Source organism: Phyllostomus discolor, chromosome 1 (assembly GCF_004126475.2).
Source record: "Phyllostomus discolor isolate MPI-MPIP mPhyDis1 chromosome 1, mPhyDis1.pri.v3, whole genome shotgun sequence".
Lineage (NCBI taxonomy): Eukaryota > Metazoa > Chordata > Mammalia > Chiroptera > Phyllostomidae > Phyllostomus > Phyllostomus discolor.
In genome coordinates, this window is record NC_040903.2 from 103634691 (window position 1) to 103653409 (window position 18719).

Below are 18719 nucleotides of genomic sequence, written 5' to 3' on the forward strand. Positions count from 1 at the left end.
AATGTGCACAGTCTTCAGACTCCAAACCCATTAGTTTGTTCCAAAGCTTGAGGGACTAGGGAGTGCTGGGATTCATCCAGACACAGAGAACGCAATAGCCAGTCAAAACAGGTGCCATTTGGCATCCACACAATTTAAAGCTCTAGTGGGACTGGATCTAGTGGGGACTGGATCGGAGTCACAAAAGTAAACATGTATAAACTGTGGCAAATGACATAGAAATTCAGTACTTACTCTTTACAGAATAGCCATGGGGATGTAAAGTACAGCCTAGGAAATGAAGTAGCCAAAGAATTTACACACATGACCCAAGGACATGAACGATGATGTGGGGATGGTTTGAGGGAGTGGGAGTGCTGGGTGGAGGGGGATTAAGGGGGAAAAACTGGACAACTGTAACAACATAAGCAATAAAATATAATTAAAAAATAAAATTCTTATCTTCAAAAAAAAATCAGTACTTACTCTATTAAAAGAATGTCACCTCTCGAAAAACACACATGTTCAGTCCTCACCAGAACTTAGTTATCCCCATCCCTGAAGATGTCACTGTAGGTACTGGTGATGGAAAATATACAATATACAGTATTTATATTTATCCATCATTATTTTGTAAATGCTTGAAACATTTCTTCTCCAATGACAAAATGGCACAACAAAGTCAAAATGTGATTTACTTGTTTTATTTTCCTGTTTCAGTAAAAGATTCAAGAACTGATTGACACATATTATAAGCTATCTCCTGTCCATACGCAATATATGTACATTGTTTTGACTTTTTCACTGAACAAGGTGATACTATCTTTGTTCAAATCAAAGTAAATAAAAAAAGGTGGATGGGTGTGGTCTTTTTATTTTCAGACAGTAAATGTATACCCACCACCACAAAAGGAAAAACACCGAGGAAACATTTTCATCCACAGATTAAAATGTTAAGCGATTAGTACCATTAGAGTCCCTTTGAAAATAGCAAATTTGGAACAACTAGTCATTACTTTGAAGGAAGTTCCTAGTCTTTCATTTTTGTCACCATGTTGCTATACTAGAATTCAAGCCCTCCTCACAGTGCAAATATAAAAAGGATTCAAAACCCTGAAAGGATTCAGGGTTTTATGGCTATCTTTGATAAAATATCTTCTATTTTAATATACATGTTATAAAAGTACACTAAAAAGTTACTTTAGAGCTCTGCTAAAAGAATTTACTTTTTTTACATATAGAATAATGTACACCCAACTCTAAAAGTACATCTGAGGAAAGCTATTACTGTGACCCCAAATATTTCTAGATTATAATATTGATTTTATCACTGAACATGTATTCAGTGATGCTCTCTGATAATTCTGCATTGCAGTGTCTCACCAATTACTCTAAAGAAAATGCAAGGAAACTGTGTATCTCCAAAGAGCTCTTATTGTGCAAATCACCAAGTTTTCAACGTGAGCTACTATTACAAAATTTTCATTTTACTTTTAAACTTTGGTATGCTAAATTCTTTTATGATCAACATGTGCAGCTTTTATGAGGCAAATAATGGGAGATGATGAAAATTAACTTGTTGGTAGCCTAATTTTAAAAGTGATTGTTTCCTCTTGTAATAACATTTCTGATGTCAATTCTAGGTTTTTATGGAATAGTGTGAAATAATGCTGACTAAATACATCCAGTTGTGATGAATTGACTGAATGCATGCCAAACCAAGAAAACAGACTCTCGGTACTGAGTTTAACTATATCTACTATAATCATGTACTGCACATGATGAAGCTGCTAGTTATAGTTACAACCCAGGAATATAGTGGAGCCCAGGCATAGCTACAATCTTTGATTGCAGGTATAGTAGAACGGAAATATAAAATAATTGAAATTTGTTTCTGATTTAAACAAAAATATTTACTCTTTTCATTAGTAAAACATTCTTTAAAATATATCTATTTCTCCTCTGAACATTTAGCTAAGGAACAATAGGCAATTTTCAAAGGTTTATTGCTGACTCTTCAATACAATAAGTATGGTTATAAAGAATGCACAGCAACATTAGCTTATTTACATTCACTGCCAAGAAACTTGTTTTCATCCAGTTACAGTGTCCAGTCCATCAGAGAAGGGTTTGGCATTCGTGTGCTTTTGTTCTTGGTGGGTATCACTTCCTGCTTGATTTTCATTCTTGGAAGAAAAATATCATCAGCTGATGTCCTCAGGTTTTATGACATGATGAGAGAGAGGAAAGGGTCAGAGATTAGCAGCTACCATGGAGTGAGTCTGAGGCTGGGTCTCCAGGTGGGTCTCCCTTCTTGCCAGGTGAGTGTCCCATGGGCTGCATAGGAAACTGGGAGGGAGGCACCCAGGACACCAACATGCAGAGCCTTATCCAGAGATGGGTTATTCGATGAGCTGAGCACCCTCTTCTCTGCCTCAGCCGCACCCCTACTTACTCCCCTATACATTGATCTTTTGTGCTCGTGGCTACAAAACCTACAGAAACCAGTTCATAAGGAAAAGTGCAGAACTTGACCAAGAGGTAGCCTGTGCCATATGTCATTGTCTTATGCTGTCTCCTGAGCTACTGTCATCTGTTGATAATCTGTGGAGGATACATACATTACGCTCTTCATAGCAGAGCTCTCCTTTGTTCCCCTTGAAAAGTTTTTGTGATGTTACATTTGCAAACAACTTTATCAGAGGTAGAGTTTGATGTCAGCCAATAAAGTTAGAAATTTCAGCCTACCTCCCTTGAATTTCAAACCTACTTGAAGTGGAAAGTTTTCCTTCAGCAAATGATTACTTACTTACTTTGAAAAGTAGACAACTTTTTTTTTTGGGGGGTACAACTCAGCCCTTCAGAAAATACTTCAAACTAAAAGAGGAGAGCTAGCTTCCTATTGTGCCTTAGGTAAAACATTCTGCTAAAGTTGAGAGCAGCTCCAAGTGCAAAAGTAAATATTTGTGCAAAGGCCACACTACCAGAAGCACTCTTAAGACCTCTTCAATGTACTCATTTTATAGTATTTGACTCTTTAAAACAAGTCTTTTGAATTATGAAAATGGCAAGTAAGGGAAAGGAAGTTCACATCAGAAAATACACTTTAGAAAAAGTACAGGATATTTTGGTGATGATTTGCTACATATTTCATAACTTAGATCAAGTAAGTGTTTGTTCAGTATTCACAGTCATTTCAGAGAAGAAACATTCATATCTGTAAATCTTCAATCTATTTCCTTTTCAACCCTTTTCCATATATTTACAAAATTTCATCAGTCAGAGCTTTTCTGTAGAATTCTTTATTATCGATTCAGCCTTTCCCTCTCTGGATCCAGTTATGCCTTCAAGGTAGGCTGCAGGATTCCTTTCTCAATGAGGTGAGTCTTCAGGGTTTTATATATATTTAACTGTTGTTCTGGTTGAAGCACCAACAACTGCTGTAGCACTTTGCTGGGATTTGGACCCCTGATAACAAAGCAAAAAGGAAAGTTCATGCTACTTTAAAAGAGCCAAAGAAAGCATATACCCACAATTTAAAATAAACCCTGCATTTAAGTTGTAGAGGATCAGTCTTTACAGAATTGAAACAGCTCTTGATCCAGAGCTCACTTGAATGCCCAATGATAGTGTCAATAGCAGGAAAGTAAATACAAATGATTCTCCATTCAGAGGCACACAGTCTAGATATGGTAAAAATGCACAAACACAAACTCAGGAACAATACTAGGCAATACAGGGGGTGCAGATCTGGGCTCTACAAAAAGCCTTAGAAGGGCAACCTGCGAATTAGAGGTGGGGATGGGTAACGAATCCTGAAATTGACCAAGACACAAAAACTATCCTGTAAGGAAAGGAGTGAAATTTCTGCGGGGGGTGGGGGCATGGGGAGTGGGGAGGTTGGTATGAAAATATTCTTTCACTTGTTAGCTTAAAAGAAATTTCAGAAGTGGAAGGTATTTTGTTGAAGAAACACCCCAGGGAACTATGAAGATTCAAGAGGCAGGCATGGATTCTGAGCCTGGCCCTGAATTCCTACCTGGCATCGCCAGCAGGTGCCACAACCAATGTTCAAAGAGAGTCTTAGGTAAACTCCATTATAAGAAACAAAAGAACAGGGCTCTGCTCTAAATGAAAGGAGGAGGACAGTCTGCTTTCCTCACCCATTGCCCCCAGTAGTCCCGGTGGGGAGGAGACAAGCCCAGGTTAATCGAAGTGTCCAAGGCCAGTGATGTGATGCACTCTCTGCAGCCAGCACAGGGACCTGTCCTTGAGGGTTCCCTTTAGGTGGGCTCCTCCAGTATTCCTGCTCCAGCCCTTGTCTTCCCACCCTTCACTGGTGCACTCTGAGTCAGAAAAGGCCAGAACAGGACTCCTACCCTCTCACCTTTCCCTGCTACGACACCCCCTGGGCTCTCCACTTATAAATTGGAGATCACTTGTGTGATCTTCTGAAGTGCTATTTTGTCAAATTCAGAATGAACCTAATTCAGATTTCAATGTATGTGCATTATCCTTTGACATGTCTACAGTTCACTTGGAATAGAAGAGTATGGTTTACTTTTTTGTGAAGAGCAGCTTGTAAAATCCAATGGGAAAAAGACGTAAGTAACATTTGCAGAATGGTACACAGAAAGGCATTTACACGGGTAATTAAATTTATGACTTATAATAAGAACTGTTCAGTTCAAATGGAATCATGGGAAGTAGACTACCTAGCAAAACAGAAATGCCTGCTACATAGTGATCTCACAAGGAGGATATTGGATTTCAAAAATCTCACAGGACTCAGATGCAGCCATCCCAGGGGCCACCTTCCTGCAGATGCCAGGAAACTGTGGCCTCGTGTCTTTCACAGACCCAGTCTTCTCAAGTCAGGACACAGCTTGTCTAATATTTCTTTAAAAGACTCAGCAACTTCATAACATAAACCCCAAGTAAAGACCCACAGAGAAAAGGAAGGCTTTTCTAGCAAGTTCAGCTAAATGCAAAATTGTCAGCAGGTGCTCCCAGCTGGCTGCATTCTGGCACTAGCATTGTATTTCTAATAGTCTAAATATTTGCTTTCAAATGGCACACAGCATGGCTCAGCATGACTTCTCTCTCCTGGGAGAAACAAAGGTTCAAGAAGAGGAGAGGAGAGGAGGGGCGGGGAGGGGAAGGGTGTAAGTTGATGCCCTAAAAGCGGACATCTGCTGAAGAGTCCTGAGGGCTTAACTACCAATGGCTAATACTCAAATATATCAGTTAATACATAGCAGAAACAGACTGAATACTCCAAATAAAAAGACAAAGGTTGTCAACTGGGCTATAAAAAAGCAAATAAAATCCAGCTGTATGCTTGTTAGAGAAGAAAAACATACTTTCAATATAAGGATAAAAGAGTGCTAAAAAATAAAATGATGGACAGAGAAATATATGCGAACACTAACCAAAAGAGGTTGATGTAGCTACTCTAATAGCCAACAAAATAGTTTTAAGCAAGTAGTTTATAGAGGTGGACATTTTATAATGACATTCAGAGTGATTCAACAGGGAGATATGACAGGCCTAAATGTGTATATATTTAATACAAACTCAAAATATATAAAGTAAAAACAATTGAAAGTAGAAATAGGTAAATCTACAATTATTGTGGGAGATTTTTTGACAAAGCTCTCTCTCTTTGAAACTGAGAGAGTAAGAGGACAGAAAAAAAAAACACAAGATCAGTATGGATTTTGCTAAACTTCACCCAACTGACACACATGATGCACAGACCAGAAACGGCAGAATGCACATTTGTTTCCTGTACGCACAGAACAACTTCCTGAATAGACGATATACTGATGTGTAAAGCAAGTTTCAACTAATGGTAAATACTGAAATAATAGAGTGTTTTCTGACTGTAGTGGAATTAAGGCAAAACCCAACAAAGGAAGGAGAATGAGAAAAATCTCCATTTGTTTGGAAATGAATCGATATAGTTCTAAATAATCCACATGTCAAGGAAGATATAATACTGGAAATCAGAAAACATTTGTAATGGAATAATGAAAATACAAATACAACATCTAGGATGAGAATAAAGCAGTACTTTAAAGGACATTTATAATCGTAGATGAATATATTAGACAAGAAGGCTGAAAATCAATAATGTAAGCTTCATCTCTAGAATCTTGAGAAGGAATAGCAAATTGAACCTAAAGAAAGATTCAGGAATGAAAGATGAGAACAGACATCAGCGAAATGAAAAACATACAATAAAGTTCACAATGCCAGAATTTGACTCTTTGAAAAGATTAATGAAATAGATAAACTAACAACTATGCAAAAATACATAAATTCCTAAAAACACTACTCATGGAAAATAAGAAGTTTTAATACAAAAATTTACATGCTGTTATCGGTATATATTTAAAATGTGTATTTAGAGATATATAAATATGGGTTTCATTTCAAATGAGTCTATGAAGAAAATCCATGGTTTCTTAGGCACTAGTAGAAAACATAGAAAATGAAGTTAATGTGTGGTTAGCTTCCACACCCCAAAGGGGCATTTCAGGGCAGACCTAAAATATTAAGTTTTAAAAACAAGAAGAAACCACCCTTTAGGGAAATAGCAATACCCCTCCACTTACCCCACTCCACCCACACAACCATAATCCCTTGGCTGGTTTTATTTTTCTCTGTGGCACTTGTAACCACATAAGAAGCTACATTTATTTGTTTATTGACCACTTCTGTCCCCTCTCTCCAACTCTCCAATAAGAATGTAAGCTCTGAGGGCAGGGACTTGGTTTGTTTTCCTCTTACCTATATTCATGTCTTGAACATTACTCAACATATACAGGCCCTCAAGCAATAATTTGTGAACTGCGTGAAGTACTATATCTGCCTTTTTAATTCTTTATATTCACCATCATTGCCATACCCACAATTAAGAAATTAAATCTTCTGATGTTCTAATCTAGTACCATCCATAGCAAATGGATTTAACTTGGCCCTATACAGACCATAGGACATACTACTTTTTTCAGTTCAAATGTACATAAAATAGTTATAATTTAGCCATGCTGCTCAGGCTCCAGTGTGACTGGCACAGCTCCAGGGGTCACTGTGCCCTTTCAATATTATCAATCAGCACTAACAGAAAAAATAACTCATTCAAACTGATGCCTATGTAATGAGAGATTCAAGAAACCAAGTATGAAAACATTTTTTAAAAATCTAAAAGTACCTTATAAAACTTGTGATGTAGACATGCACAAACGTTGCCATCAAATACTGACAATCAAATCTGTCCATTATCCCGCCATGCCCAGGGATGGTGTTTGCAAAATCCTTCAAAAACAAACCAACAGATTAGCAAATTTTCAAAAAGATCAATTGCTATAAAACTCTTAGCTGAAAATGTCTTTTTGGCATCATGGACACTAAGGAAAATACTTTACTATTGGAATTTCCCACTAAGTACAAACTTCTTAGAACATGTCTAACAAATTAAAACCACATCTTACGAATACGTGCCCACATTAGAATAATTACTGAATTAACCAGAAACATTCAAATAACACTAATTAAATATTAATTAAATCTGGCACTTATTTAATAAAACTTTTTCTAAATCAAAAGAGCCATCACCTATTACTAATCTAATATTTTTATGGTCTATTTTCTGTTTAAGCAGATAGTCTTTGGGGAGCTATTTTAATGCTATTGACAGATGTACATCTGTTTCTAACTCATATTTACCCTAAGAGTTCTGACTCTGAAATAAATACTTTATTACTATGATAAATGTTTCTTCTTTTTTTAAGTGTTGAAGTAAAAAGAAAATCAAAATAGATAATTCATTTGGGACACATTAGTCCATTAAATTGAGGGAATGGTTAGTAAGCTTCTGCAAATTGATTGTACAGATATATGCACATTTCTTAGTGTCCAGGAAATGGCTGTGACTAATTCCCTCTTCCAGTTTACTCAGACAACCTGAAAATATATCTAAACTTCCATAGCAATTACACCTTCATTGCAGACATGCAAAAAAGTCTCACTATTCAACAGGAAACCTTGGACTAGAGACCATTAAAGAAAATACCATTCTAAATATAATACTTTTCTGTTTAAAACAATTTCTGAGAAATCTTTGGTTAATTTTTGCCAACACATTTTCTTCCTTCTCTTCTCTACTAACCAAAGCACAGAGAGCCAGGGTAACTCAGTCCCCCTTTGCTGTGTGCAGCCCTTATGGGACACCAGCCATGCATGACTGTTATTGTGGTTCTTTGTAGATGAGTCTTAACTGCCCTAGTGGGCAGTGAGCATCTTGAGAACAGGGACATCATCTTACACACCTTTGCATCTCACTTTACATACTATCTGCCCCATTTCAAGTCTTCACTGAGTTCACTTACTTCCCCGGCTTCTGGGGCCCTACGTAATCTGGCCCCACCAGCTTCTGCAGTCTGATCAGCACCACTGTTCTTACTCCTTTCAACATGCAACTTAGTTCCTCTGTGCCTTTGCAACTCACTGGAATGCTCTTCCTTAAATTTCTCTGCAGGACTCATTCTCCTCCTTTTCTCAGATCCCTGCTCAAATGCCACCTCAGAGAGGCCTGCCCTCTCTAACTTCTAATGGCACAACATTGAGTCAACTTAAAGAAGCCACGTGAGGAAAGCTGAGATAATAGGGTAAACATGTGTCACTTTATGAGAATCTAACTTAAAACATAGGGCAATTTTAATTTTTAAAAGATTTTATTCATTTCTAGAGAGAGAGGAAGGGAAGAAGAAAGGAGAGAAACATCGATGATGTATGAGAAACATGGATCAGCTGCCTCTTGCACACCCCCAACTGGTGAACTGGCCCACAACACAGGCATGTGCCCTGACTAGGAATCAAACCAGAGACCTTTCAGTTCACAGGCCAGTACTCACCCCACTGAGCCACACCAGCCAGGACGAACACGGGGGTAATTTTAAGTATCTGAGACAGGGATCGGCAAACTATGTCCCACAGATTGAATTAAGTCTGCTGCCTGTTTTCATAAATAAAGTTTTATTACCTATTTACAAAGTAAATAATACACTTACTCATCGACACATTGTCTGCCAGGCTTTCATACAACAATGGCAGAGTTCAGAGTTGAGTAGTTAAGATATAATTAATAAATGTAATTTTACAAAAGAAGTTTGCTGGCCTCTGATCTAGGAGGATGGAAGACTACATATTCAAAGGTTCCCCTGTCCGTCCCTCCAAGTGACACTGGCACTAATCTTCAGACAATTCTTGGCTGGATTCTTGGCTGAGCACTGAAGGACCAAGACTGTGTGCCTGTCCCAACATTCAGTAACGCATGCCATTTTGCCATTTCTATAAAAGAGGCTGACATGACATAGCTTGACCAACACCTAACAAGAAAGAATACACTCAAATCAACCAGGAAGCATTTCTGTGAGGCTGAAACTAATGGTTTTTGCCCAGAGGCTTAATGTGTGAGACCAATAGAGAACCAAATTCTAACTATATTACATTATCTAATTATATTCTTTAATGATGTAACAAAAAATATACCTTGATTTTGAAAGCTCTTTTGAATCCACTGGCAAAGAAGCCTCCAAATGGACCAATCAAAGACGCAAATGTTGAAAAAGCGATGCTATGGATCTGGAAGGGGTACAGGCTCACTGTTTCCTAAAGGGGCACAAAAGAGGGGAGGGCTTGGGGGTAAGTGCATTAAGATTTGTTTGAGTATGCCACCTCCAGTAGGAACCATGATATGAACAGTCAGTTGAAGCGTTTACCACATTTTTGTTACTTTCACAACCTTTCAGGATCATGGGAGAAAAACACAGCAGGAGCTCTCACAGCCCCCCTCCCCTCAGCCAGCACTCCACTGTGTTCCCCTGCGCGCTCACAGGGCCTGGCGCCCGGAAAGCCTGCAGCCCACAGGCTGCTTCCCAGTTCACCCAGAAATTTCTACAGCATTTGGGTTGTACACGTATCAAGAATCAGTTAAGTCAATTTCTGAATTTGTTTTTTACCAGCAGCACTTTGTTTTTGTAATTATATGTTAAATTTTGTATTTTATTTCACTTTAATTTTATACAACAAAGTGAGGGAAAAGTTGATCTTTCTCTTAATACTAAGTGCTGTGGAAACACATGAAAATAAGTTGGAAAATTAGTTGCTTTTAAAAGTATACCAAAATGTGCATCCATAAGACAATTATGAAAGACTAGTGGAGATCATAAAAACTGAGAATTCTGCAGTCATTTTCTAAATTCTTGGTTCTTCCTCCACTTTTCTTTTCTTGCTCCACTTTAAATAAACTGAAACTACAAAGTGTAGACAGTGCACAGCGGGTGTGGTTTTATAACCATTATTGAGAACACCAATCTTTGGACCTGTTTCCAGACCTAACCAAAGACTGGCACTATCAAGTTTTACAGCAGATAGCAGATGGCTTGGACATTAAAAGAAAATTCTTAGGATCCATGTACAGAGTACTCAAGGAGAGAAAAATTTTTGGTTAACCTCTTCTCAAAAGTTATGGACTTTAGCTAAGATGTTTCAGATATACACATGTACACATGTGTACACACAATTATCTGCTTCCTCATTCTAAGTGCCCTCCAGTCTTGACAGCATCCCTCAGCAGGGCTCTGCAGGTCAGCATGTTGCCATTCTTAGTGAGAGACCTCAAGTTTGCCTTTAAATGGCAGCCAGCGGTGTGCTTTTGGAAGGGAAAATGACTTTTTTATTGAATTTATCGGGGTGACACTGGTTAAAAATGTTATATAGGTTTCAGGTATACAGCTCTATAATACCTCATCTGTACACTGTACTGTGTGTTCACCACCCCAAGTCAAATTTCCTTTCATCACCATTTGTCCGCCCTTTACCCTCTTCTACCTCTCCACCTGCCTTCCCTCCTGTAATCACCACACTGTTGTGTCCATTTATGAGTTTAGATTTTTCCTTCTGTTTGTTTGTTTTGTTTAATCCCTTTACCTGGGAAACTGATTTTTAGAAGCAGTAGCTTTCTATACTAGTAAAGGTCCCCTAAAGAAAAAAATCAAGGAAATTTTTGAGCTGTGAATTTTAATTAATTTTTTAAAAATATATTTTATTGATTATGTCACTACAGTTGTTCCATTTCTCCCCTTTATTCCCCTCCTGCCCGCATTTAGTTCATGTTCATGGGTTGTACATATAACTTCTTTGGCTTCTACATTTCCTATACTATTCTAAACCTCCCCTTGTCTATCTTCTACCTACCATTTATGCTACTTATTTTCTGTACATTTTCCTCCTCTCTCTCCCTCCATCTACTCCCCCACTGATAATCCTCCATGTGATCTCCATTTCTGTGATTCTGTTCCTGTTCTAGTTGTTTGCTTAATTTGTGTTTGGCTTTGTTGTCAGGTTCAGTTGTTAGTAACTGTGAGTTTGTTGCCATTTGTTCATATTTTTCATTTTCTTTTTCTTAGATAAGTCCCTTTAACCCTTCACATAATAACAGCTACGTGATGATGAACTCCTTTAACTTGACCTTATCTGAGAAACACTTTATCTGCCCTTCCATTCTAAATGATAGCTTTGCTGGATAGAGCAATCTGGGATGTAGGTCCTTGCCTTTCATGACCTGGAATATTCTTTCCAGCCCCTTCTTGCCTGTAAGGTCTCTTTTGAGAAATCAGCTGACAGTCTTATGGGAACTCCTTTGTAGATAACTGTCTCCTTTCCTCTTGCTGCTTTTAAGATTCTCTCCTTATCTTTAACCTTGGCTAATGTAATGATGATGTGCCTTGGTGTGTTCCTCCTTGGGTTCAACTTCTTTGGGACTCTGAGCTTCCTGGTCTTCCTAGAAGTTTATTTCCTTTGCCAGATTGGGGAATTTTTCCTTCATTATGTTTTCAAATTAGTTTTCACTTTCTTGCTCTTCCTCTTTTCCTGCTGGCACCCATATGATTCAGATGTTGGAATGTTTAAAGATGTCCTGGAAGTTCCTAAGCCTCTCCTCATTTTTTAGAATTCTTGTTTTTTCGTTCTGTTCTGGTTGAATGTTTCTGTCCTCCTCCTGGTCCACACCGTTGATTTGAGTCCAAGTTTCCTTCCCTTCACTGTTGGTTCCCTGTACATTTTCATTTATTTCACTTTTCATAGCCTTCATTTTTTCATCTAATTTGCAACCATATTCAACCAATTCTGTAGGCATCCTGATTACCAGTGTTTTGAACTGTGCATCTGATAGGCTGGCTATCTTTTCATCGCCTAGTTATATTTTTTTCTGGAGCTTTGATCTGTTCTTTCATTTGGGCCACTTTTTTTTTTTTTTTTTGGTCTCAGCCTGCCTATTATGTAGTAAGGGGTGGAGCCTTAGGTGTTCACCAATGGGTGGCAACCCACACTGCTGAGCTGTGACACTGCATGTGGGGGAGGGGTCCGAGAGGGAGCAATGGTCTTGCTCAGCTCTCTGCTGGTTTTCAGTCACGTCCCCCACTACTCACAGTCAAATTGGGCTCTTCTAGTCCTCATTTCCTGGTGGGTGAGCTTGTGTACATTCTAGGACCCTGTGGATCTCTCCAACGAACTCTCCTGTGAGGGTTGGAGTTTCTCCCGCTGCCATCTCAACCCGCACAGGTATTTTCAATTAGAGGCTTGAGGCTTTAATTCCCTGCATTGGAGCCCTGGGTTGTGCAGTCTGTCTAACTCCCCAGTTGTTCCTCCTGGTTTATCTACAAGGGAAAGTGGGACTGCTCAGTCCGGAATCCACCACCTGGCCGGGTCTGCCAGCTGCAGACTTACCAAGAGTCCTCTCCACCTGGCTGCCTGTCTCTGTCTCTCCTACCATCTTTAACTCCTTGGTTGTCAGACTTCCATACAGTTTGATTTTCTGTCAGTTCTGGTTGTTTTTTGTTTTAAAATTTGTTGTTGTCCTTCTTTTGGTTGTGCAAGGAGGCACAGTGTGTCTACCTATGCCTCCCTGTTGGCTGGAAGTTTAATTAATTTTTAAATTGAGTCAATTCTTGCCAGTTACATGTGAAACTTACTGGAATTCATTCAAGTTTTAGAGATCTAAGAAATATTTTTAAATATTTTCAAAACAAATACAAGATAAATTATCATCAGTATTCAAACCATTAGGCAAGTAAATTCTTAATAAACAATAGGTTTATGACAGTAATATTCATTTTATGTTCAAGAAAGGGAATTTACAAACTGCTAAAATATATTATTGATGCTAAGCAGATAGTGAAACTACTTACGTATTATATAATTAAAAATTCTACAGAAATCAATTTCTTATAAAAATCTTAATTTGGGGGATAGAGGATCCATACCCATATTTATCTTACCTGTCTCAACACTGACTTCAGAAAGGGGGGAAGTGAATAACTACGAAGCTGAAAAAGTTCTGAAGGCTCACAGTCTGTAACGAAGGAGTTTACATCACTTCGGTATTCCACTGGACAGACAAAGTACTGGTATTTGGATAACACATAGGCGGCCTGAATAACAAAGCAAGAGTTCATGAAACATTAAATGAAAAAGTACGTGTGTGTGTTTTGCATCAACACAAAGGTCAGAAATAGAATGCCAAAGTTTCTCTGCATTCACATTCTGCTATGTATTCTCAAAGTTCAACAGTGAAACCTGATCCAATAAAAGACTATGAAAAGTCATTGGAAAACCAAAGGCATTTTGGAAATCAATGAGATTATCTCTATGCGACCATAACAAAAAGAAGGAAAGGGAAAGAGACAAAGATGCTGACTTAAACATTCAAACAAGGATTACAGCAAGATTTGACTTTTCTAAAGCACACATCATTAATGTTAGTAGAAGCTACCAATTATTGAGGTATGGGAGAGTAAGGACTGAAGTTCTTACACCATTGTTCTTACCTGACCTAGAAAACTTTGACTAAACTTTATTCTTTTCCTGACCATATCACTGAAATTTTTAATGTAGCTGTTCTTAGCCATGGAAGAAAATACATAAATCAAAATATGTTATTTTAAATTGAAATTGTTAGACAACAGTCTATTCTCTCTCCATTTGTAGCCATTCACCCCATTATATTGCTCAAGAATGGTTAACAGAAGTGCAAACTGACACAAGGAAGGGTAATAAACTGATTTTTGCTTCTAACCAGTTTCCTCAAAATTATTTATTAAAAAATGTATCATGTTCTTCCTCATATTTTTTGTCATGTATTATATTCTTACAGGGTAGCTATTCATGTTTTTTCCAATGATATGGCTATTCTTGTGGTATTTCTAAGTTAGTCTTTAATAATACCAAGTTCTTATAGTATTATTTAACTTAATAATGTTCTAATTATCCCTGTTTTGTAATGTATAAACATATTAATCTATCAATATTCTACAACATAAACACTGATTAACTTTATCAAATCCTATTGGAATTTTCATTGAGAATGAATTAAACTAGCAAATTAAAAAGAGAAATTATGACAGTTTCCCATCCAGGAACCTGATACATTTTCATTTACTTGTATAATTGCTCTCTTTCAGAACTCCATGTTGTTTTGAGTTACTCTGTATTTGGCTATGGCGTACATTCTAGAACTGTCAGGGAGTACACTCTTAAAAATTTAAACTTCCCAACAGTAATTTTTAAAATATATATTTATCTTATATCCAGTCATTTTACTTTATTGAGTCTTATGAGATGCCTTTTAACAAAAACCTACACACCATAACTGTAAACTAATTTTTAAAACATTAACAAGACCTATTATTCATGGCTAAAAGTGAGTATCAATTATTTTTAATCAATTTTCCTGCATGTTGGTCTCACAGCAGGAAACACTTGCTAAGTCAGTAATACCAGGTGTAAAGGAGGTAGAGCTCTTTGCCATCATTTGTATTCTCTCCTTTTACTCAAGGCCACCACCTGGCCCAGTACCTGTGTCCCCCACAAGGAGGAACAGCTGCTCAAAACTGCTAAAACCCAACAGTACTGCAGAAGGTCCTCAGGCCTAGTGGTACATTAGAACCACCTGGGGGAGTTGACTGACCTGGGCCAGGGCTGGAACAGAGATGTTGACTAAGCTCCCCAGGTGGTTCTCATTTGGAGAGTTAGTGGGGTACAGAATAGACTGTGTAGTGGGTTTCAATAAATACATTAGCATTTTGTGATTTAATTTTTTCAGGTTTAGGATAGACTGATAAACTTACTAACATTTTTCAAAATGTAAATAAAATAAAAATCTTAAACTCACAATGAATCCAAACACGACTGTGGAAAAGAAACCGCCAATAAATCCTTCCCAAGTCTTTTTAGGAGACAACTGGAAAAGGCAAATAAAGTTAAAAAGAGTTATTGCACTTACAAAACACACAATCCTCATGGCAAGCTCTGTTCAGTGACTTCCCACAGTACCTTGTACATCTTTGCTTTTTTCTCCTTGGAATGGCTTTGCAACCCTTTTCCCTCTTTCCATGATGCTAATTTATTTGCAAGTTTCTCTAGTAGTACGTAGCATATAGTAGGCCCTCAAACATTAGACGTACAGCAAAAATAGAATGAGGGTAACTAAACACAGACATTGCAACACATAGATTTCCATGTATTCCTAAGATCATGCGGACAACAGAGTTCCTTCTGAAATGGCAAAACGGTCCACAGGCCCAGATACAGATTTGCTCCACAAGTATTTGCATATCCTTCCTTTGGTCACAATCTATGTCTCCATGAAGAAATAAAATGTATTTCTAAGAATAGAGACTGTTAGTTTCAGATTAGAGCAACTGTTTCTCAGTCAATGAGGCGTTCAGGCAGAGAAATCTGGAGAGAAGCCTGGAACTTGGTGATGCAGGGGCAGGAGGAAAACATGGAGGAGTGGCGGCATAACTGCCTCGGGTGCCCGGAAAAGCCTAAGCACTGATGCACAGGCAGCTGGTCATCAGATCACTGACGGCTCCTGTGACGAACCTTTCAGTGGAACAAGAGTGGCAGAAGCCAAATGAATATCCCAGGGAAGTTTCTGCAAACAGAAATGGGTAATAGCTGAGCTACATGAGCTCTTTCTAGACCTCCTGTGATGTTCAAAACACTCCTAGTCAAGAGGGTTGGCAGAAATGGTTTCCTGACATCCTGACATCGCAAAGGGATGGCATAGACTTTCTCTTAACACAATTCAGTATTATTGTCATGAACTGAGTGTTCACTGAAATTCAAAAGTGTCTGATTATTTTAAAGATAGTTTATGAAATTAAATTGTTCCATAGCATATTGATTTAGGGGTGAACTTACTTAATTACATCAGAAGATATTATGCAACTAATCCAGCCTTGTAAATTCACTAGAAATCTATGTTCAAAACCAGACAATGAGAGTCTTCTACAGCTGTCAACAGCCTCTCCAAAGGCTTCCTAAGCCAAACTCTGCACAGCTGGTGCAGAAGTCTTTAATCACTTGCTCTTGCGCTGAAGCAGTGTTAAACTTGAGAGAATAGTTTCCTTGTACCCCTAGTGCTCAGCGTGAGGCCGTGTGCTGGGCTGCTCTGTGGTAAAGAATTTATGGAAGGGTTTTAAAGAACTGGTTTGTTTCTTTCTCCCCCCAAATGAGAACTGATAACTTCATTCATTTCCTTCTTTGCCTCCTGTCAAAAGAACCAAATAAATCTAAAGCAAAACAACATGGTCTCCTCACGTGTACTTTTCCTTATTACTTATGTTACCAATATTTTCTTGTAGAGCCTCAATTTTTTTTTGAAGTTTGGGTGTAAAAGTCTTACAGATGGACATGAATAGGTATAGATGGTATAATGTACACTTTCAAAAAGTTTGGTAAAGGAGCAAACGGATGAGAGAGCTGAGGGGAAGCAGAATCAAAGAAAGGCTTTTCTGGAGAACCACACAATAGCTAAAGGAAGACGCCAGCGGAAAGAGGCACTGGGCCTTCATAGGAGACAGTAACTGATGGTGTCGAGGGCACATTGAGGAGCCAACAGAAAGCTTACTGGAGAACCCAGGCAACAGCACAGGAAATGTGGCCCTGCCCTCTGACTGCTGATCACAGCTCAGGGAAATCCCAGCCCCTTGGAAATAGAAAATGAACATCAGCTCTAAGTTGGAAATTCTCTCCTGTGGTTAATCTTTATGGTTAAGGCAGTGGCTTGCTTCTGATATTTTTTAATTACCTTAATTAATGGAGTTCTCCCAAAAAAAAATCCAAAAAGATAAGCAGTTATGTCGTTGCAGATAACACTTGATATTGGGACAAGGAACCTAAAAAAAAGTCAGAAAAGTTCATATGATTAAGTGGCAAATAGATAGATATACAGTTTCTGACTCACAATGAACCAGCACAATAACCCTTTGAATTACACTGTATACTAGTTCAGAATGTAACACTTGCCAAAGCATTACTAAAAACATCAAATATCAACTAAATTTGCTCATTTAGCATTGAAGCAGAGCAAAATCTATAAATAAACACAGTAGAAGAATAGTACTATGAGAGACATTAGTCAACCTAATTTTAATATTAAATAATTAACTTCTATAGCAATGGACTTTTAAATTTCAGTTTTATGAGGACCAAGGTATATAGTATAAAGAGTTTTTTAAAAGCAGCCTTTCAAAATGGAAATGAGTCATCTGATTTAGATAGAGTGTAATCTGAAAAATTAATACCAAGTTCTTAATACAAATTCTATTTCAGGAAAAATTTAAATTCTATATTAGCCTTTTGTTGCATTAAACCCTACTGATTATACAGAATCCACAAATCTTGTAACTTGCACCCAATGATTAACAGTGTGTATACACACACACTTGGCTAAAAATCATGAAGCTGTTAAGGAAACTATTTTTACAAAACCGCTCGTAAAGAGTTTTAATTAATGTCTTTTTCTTAAAATGTGGGGAAAATATGGCCAGATTTCTTAAAATCATTTTCTCCACTCTATTTTTTAAACTAGTAATAATTTTTATAATTTTAAACTAAATTTTAACTTACAAAAATGCTTTCTGAATCTGCAAGCCACTGCTATACAGCAAGTAACTCCACACATCTGAAATCTGAACAGCTACTCCTGCAGGCAGAGGAGAGCCTGCCCAACTTTCACTTAGAGAAAATGCATTGCCAGCACACTATTGGCAAGCAAACTTTCACATTCTTTCTGCATTCCACATAAATAATATGCTCTTTTATAAGCTATACTTTGTAAAAAAAAAGGTCACATTAAAATGTAGTAAAACCTGAAAATGTAATTAATTGTTTGGAATGTTTATAAGGACATTCTTCATTTTATTTGGAACCTGATAAGGAGTATTCCCAGTTAACTATCCATTTGTCTTTGGATGTCAAATACTAAAATGAACAAAAGTTAGTAAGGAATTTTAATGGAATAGAGCGACAACAAATAGCACAGTTTAATAGAAATCTTTATGACACTGTTCAATGCTAAAGAGCCTTAAAAATGCTATGACATAAATATAAAGCAGCACAATTCTGTTCCCTTACCATATCATGCCTTCAAATAGATTTTGGATGACAAGATGTGACTGAGTGACTGTTATCAGTAAAGTGACATGAGTCCATGCGAACTGTTAATAGCCCAACAACACAACAGTTAGTGAACACGACTGATCAGTATGGCTCCGGAAGCAACAACAATTTTTAAACATGAATTTCTAGCATGATTTTTGGTTAAATTTTGTAAGATAAGGTCATACAAAATAAATGCTGTTAGCAAATTATATTCATTTTGGTGT

At 37.6% G+C, this 18719-nt stretch overlaps 1 protein-coding gene across 4 annotated transcripts in view; it reads right to left on the bottom strand.

Moving 5' to 3' along the window:
* Positions 1-667: 667 nt before the first annotated feature.
* CDS1 (CDP-diacylglycerol synthase 1) overlaps positions 668-18719 on the bottom strand; it is a 75794-nt gene continuing 57742 nt past the window's right edge. For 3 of the 4 annotated variants that reach the window (XM_028508111.2, XM_036027019.1, XM_036027023.1), the window contains exons 7-13: positions 18469-18551; positions 17141-17228; positions 15218-15286; positions 13326-13478; positions 9538-9657; positions 7199-7302; positions 668-3447 (exon numbers count right to left, since the gene is read on the bottom strand). In XM_028508111.2, coding sequence (XP_028363912.1) covers positions 3318-3447; positions 7199-7302; positions 9538-9657; positions 13326-13478; positions 15218-15286; positions 17141-17228; positions 18469-18551 — 747 coding nt within the window. In that variant the 3' untranslated portion in view covers positions 668-3317. The remainder of the gene's footprint in view (positions 3448-7198; positions 7303-9537; positions 9658-13325; positions 13479-15217; positions 15287-17140; positions 17229-18468; positions 18552-18719) is intronic. The other variant, XM_036027015.1, reaches the window with a different exon arrangement.